Source organism: Montipora capricornis, chromosome 8, assembly GCF_036669925.1.
Source record: "Montipora capricornis isolate CH-2021 chromosome 8, ASM3666992v2, whole genome shotgun sequence".
In the NCBI taxonomy this organism is placed as follows: domain Eukaryota; kingdom Metazoa; phylum Cnidaria; class Anthozoa; order Scleractinia; family Acroporidae; genus Montipora; species Montipora capricornis.
Genome location: NC_090890.1, coordinates 23977504 through 23982503, shown reverse-complemented (window position 1 = coordinate 23982503; position 5000 = coordinate 23977504). Strand labels below are relative to the sequence as shown.

General features: G+C 42.5%; 1 protein-coding gene across 2 annotated transcripts in view; it reads right to left on the bottom strand.

Moving 5' to 3' along the window:
• Positions 1-5000, bottom strand: part of LOC138059996 (uncharacterized) — a 13496-nt gene that overhangs the window by 999 nt on the left and 7497 nt on the right. For both annotated transcript variants that reach the window (XM_068905663.1, XM_068905664.1), the window contains exons 4-5: positions 2777-4054; positions 1-711 (exon numbers count right to left, since the gene is read on the bottom strand). The exon at positions 1-711 is cut by the window's left edge. In XM_068905663.1, coding sequence (XP_068761764.1) covers positions 172-711; positions 2777-4054 — 1818 coding nt within the window. In that variant the 3' untranslated portion in view covers positions 1-171. The remainder of the gene's footprint in view (positions 712-2776; positions 4055-5000) is intronic.

Here is a 5000-nt window from a genome sequence, read left to right as displayed (position 1 = left end):
ATACGGAGTTTTGTGACAAACTAAAATGATGCGAGTAGCCAAAGTGATGGAGACGGCCTTCACATTAGGCTTTTTGAAATAAAGCTAAAATGATAAACTATATGAAAAGTGGTCTCTGAACAGGAAACTTTGGTGAACGTGGTGTAGTCATGCCCGCGAGCAAAAGGGTAATTATGTCGTTAACGAAATAGTGCAAGGATCACTGAATGGACCTGCGCATTCATGCTCATCCACTGCACGCACAGCAAAATGATACTTATTTCCTGCGGAGAACTGGGTCAGAGTACATGCCATAGGGAGTGGCAAGGCTTTAACAATCCCAATTTTCTTCCACGTGATCGGAGGGTTTGTGCTTTCAGCGCCATCTTGACAAGCAAACAACTCGTAATTGTCAATCTCTCCTGTGCTATCGCCATATTCCAAGTCCCAAGACAAAACGATTCCCTCCTGAACGACCACAATCGATACTATAGGCTTTGGAAGCGTCTTTACAAGAGGTTGTGGGTGCTCGATTCTAGCCGCCGAAGTATTCGGTTGCATCGCAGGACTGCAAGGGACGAAGGTGGTTTTTGGATTTCTAGGAAAATGTTTCGAAAGAGACGCAGTTGACGAGATCCCAGGAGATTGCACTGGTGGATACACTGAGTTTTTCTGCGCAGCGGATGAAGCCGGTGCATTTGGTTTGGTTAGCAGAGCTCTATTTCCGGAAGCCTGTTGAGGTAAAAACCACGAGATTTCATTGTTGAACCATTGCTAGGCACCATTGACGTCTTCGATACCAATGTCATTTACACTGTCAGTGTCACTGTCAATGTCGTATGTCATGTGCCGCTTATATGTCATGATATAATAATAGTAATAGTTAATTACTTAAAAACCATTTTATTAACAGTATTTCTACCAGGTGACTCTTCGTGTGACAAGATCTAGCTTAAATGAAATTATTACAATTAAAAAAAAAATCAAATGCAGGTCATGTGCCGTGATGTCAGTGCCGGCTTCAAGTTTAAGTTCTTCTCTCAATGTCAATATTAACATCTAAAGCCCGGTTTACACCACAGAAGATTTTCGGCACGGCTCGTGTGAAATTGGCACGAGTGCCTAAAAAGAGCTCGGCAAACTTTGATTACACTACACCATTTTTACCGTATCAAAAATACCGTGCCAAAATTTTTGGGCCCGGGTGAGTTCTCTTGTAGACATGCGCAGTTCAATTATAATCAAGAACGTCCGCGTGATTTTGGTGGAGAATGAGCAGCCATCTTGAAGTATACGCAAAAAAACCGCTAGCCTATATGAATTAAGGCTCAAATTTGGCCCTTTAAAGTGTTTACACTACTTGTTCTATCCGAACCGTGCCTATTTTTCCAGCACCCGTACCATTTTCACCCGTGCCGGGACTACCTCGCCGAAGGTCCCAGCACGGGTAAGAATTTTGGTTCGGCACGGATGAAATTTGGTACTGACAGGTTGTTTACACTGCAAATTTTATCCGAGTCGAACCTTTTTTTTTGGGACCCGTGCCAATTTTACCCGAGCCGTGCCAAAAATTTTCTGTAGTGTGAACCGGGCTTAAGTCAAAGTCAGTATCCTTGTCATTTCAGGTGCTGGTGTCAACGTCGGTGTCACAAGAGAGATGTCGTGTTCGCGGTTAAAGTACCCTTGTGAGCAAAAAATCAATTCTCATTTTTCTTTGAATTTCAAAACTATGTTAACTAAACACTACGCGACCAAAGTTTTAAGCCTTGATTTAAAAAAGACACCTGTTTATTTTAACTGGAACTTTCCTATTTAATGGTCCGCCATTTCTAACTTTAAAGTGCCCCTAACCCCAAAATATTTTTTTCGCTAAAATGAAACTTTGTTCGAAACGCATTGCGGCCATTGTTTTCCCTTTTTCTAACAAATCCTGCCATTTTATAAGCTTCAAAAATTCAAGCATTTTTTCTTCACGACCTAGTCAGAAGGGAAGTGGGTCTATTCCTGATTTGGCATCACAAACTGATTTACATTGCATGAACTCTTTATAAACATGCATGCAAAGTAGTTTGTGACGTCATATCAGGAATAGACCCACTCTCCTTCTGACTCGGTCGTGAATAAAAGATGCTTGGTTTTTTGCAAGTTTTGAAACCTATAAAAAGGCAGGATTTGTTAGAAAAAGGAAAAAAATGACCGCAATGCGTTTCCAACAGATTCATTTTAGCGCAAAAAATATTTTGGGGTTAGGGGCACTTTAAGATCCTGAGAGAGCTGGATCGAGGAGAAAATGACGTCAAAGGCTCACTTGACGTCACGTTTCCCTGGATCCAACCCTCTGAGGTCCAATTGGTCAGTTCTGAACGTGAGTAATGGCGGACACTGAAATCCAAAACTTACACTCAAGGACAAACGCCCTTTGGATAAGAATCAAACCTCAAAAGTTTGCTAGTCAGGTGTTAAACAAACATTCTTTCAAATCTGAAGAAGAAAAGGAAGTGATTTTTTTTATTACAGGAGCACTTTAAGGGAAAACAACAAAATTGTCTTGTGACATTCTCTTTTCTTTCTTAATAGAACTGGCAAGATAGCTGAAGCTAGCAGACAAGAAATGATTATAACTCAAAGACCTTAGTCAGTTTTCGGCAAACCCCGAATTCCAGCAAAAATTCTACGCATGCGTAAAAATGGCCCTTATTTCGTTATTGCTGTTGGCAATAAGAAAAAGAGTAGCCCCCTTTACGGTAATTATGCCAAATATCAATCCCAATTAACTTAATTTATTACATCCACTCACCTGATATCCTTGAACGGCATAAACATCGGAAGCTAAGGGCCTGTCGTCACCACTCGTGCTCATACGGTGATGACTATTACCTGGCATAAGTCTTGGACGGCTTCGATGTTCACGTCTATTTAACTGTGATCCTTCTTGAGGGTAGAATATTCTTTCCACTAACTGACCTTGAGAAAGTCCTGAATATGTGGGATTTGAGGCCCGATATACTCCTGGGTAGATGGAGTGTTTACTTTGTGCAGGAGTCGGAGTTAACGTCGTTTCTGGGAGCCGGTTAGGCGGGTTGGACGGGCTGTTGGTGTATGCAATTTGATTGGTCGACATAGACCCGGGCACCCTTTCCTTTCGTCGACTACGTTCCTTTAAATGCGAAGGAGGTTTTTGTACCTTAAAATTATGCATCACATAACTGCTGTTGCTGACTACGACATGCATTTGGAGTCCTTCGGAGGCCTGCGGATTTTCAATCCTTTTCCGCTTCGGTGGACGAGACTGTGATATATTCGGAGGGAGGCGGGTAAAGGCAGCAGTGGAACGGTGGTCTGTCTGATTGACAGTTCCCTGATTTGCTAAAGGATGCGATTGAGAGACAACAGCGTCTGGTCCGCCGGTTCTTAATAACTGTACAATATGAGGAGAGTGTTTTTGCTGTGCAGGCATTTGCTGCATTTGCAACTGCTGTCGAGTTGATTCTGTTGGTTTTTGTGAAGAATGATGCTGACCATAAATAAGAGTATTTGCAGGCCTACGATTTTCAGTATTGTAAATCTTTACTGGTTCTTGCCTCGCATGGGGTACTTCAACGGAAACGTCCAGGGGATTCGGGGAGCGCAAATGGACACACGGATTCTGCAGAATTTGCGCTGGAGCCTTTTGTTGTCCGACATGATGATCTTGTATCATAGAAGTCTCTGCGGCTTTTCTTTGGCCATGCAAAGAAGAACACGTCGACATGTCCATGACGACTTCGTTTGACGTTTTTGGTGTATCAGCGTTGTCCATTGCCGGTCCCAGAATGGGACCGACTTGTCCTGTACTTATCTCGTGTCTGTTAGACGGGAGAATGGTTTTGAACGTTCCTGTATTGACTGCCTTGGAAGATTCGAGGTTTATCTGCGTTGTATCGGCAAAGATCTGCTCCGGCTCAAGTCCTTCTACACGTTGAAGGTCTGAGCTACTCTCCCTGCGTTTGTTCTCAATGAACGAGTTGGATTGAACAGGTCTAGAAGTTGGCATAATTGGCTTGGAAATTTCCGGAGACATTGGCCTTTCTTGCAGCTAAAAAGCAAGAGAAATTTGAAGTCAGAAGACTGGAAATGTTAGCTTTGATGATGGTTTCGGCCACCTGAAGTCGAGTATTTTTATCGATAGACGATGTAATCTCTTTTTTGCGTTATTTAGTGGGACGATCTATATCGATCTGCACGAAAGTCATTGAGATGAACCTCAACCATCAACGAGCCAACATATATGTTGCCGGCAAAATCCGTTCTCAGGTTGAATTCGTTTTTACCTATAGGTTAAATTGGTGATCCTCGCACTCAGATCGCAGAAACTTTTTTTTGGAGCCCAAATTAAGCCAAGAGAAAAATTAGGGACAGGTTAGGATTAGTTTTGGTTACTACACATGGATATCAACTGACTTCTTATACAAAAGGAAATAATGAATAGAACTGTGTTGAGTTGAGTATGTTCGTCGTTTTAGCGTAGTGTAGTGGTGAAGACGCAGGACTATAGATCTGGACGGTCTGAGTTCGACTCCTGGTAAGTGCATAGTACGGTTCCTTATTCCCAGGGCCTGGGTTGCAGTAGGTGTTAGAGAGGGATTATGGGTAGTGTAATTAAGCTAGGTAGCATGTGATTAGTTATTCTAGGTCGACACCGCCGGTTTACCCGCAAATTTCGAGATTTTGGACTTGTAAAGCTTTAGTAGGATGGGTTCTTTTTTCCTCTAGCTGGCCCATGTCTCGTACCCAGAGCGGACAGTTTTTGTGCGGCCTCAGTTTTTAGCACCATGTCTTATCATTGGGCGGCTCTTTGCGTATTCGTCTTCTGGAGGTTACGATTGCCAATTCAGTGCTTCGTGTGGCTTTTCTTATAGCTTAGTCTAATTTGCAACGTTACACCGTTGCTCAAGTGCTAAGCCATTCTAGGCCTAAATTGAAATTAATCATCATTTATGCTTTTAATTTTATACGTCATCTGTTGCGCAATTATATACCTT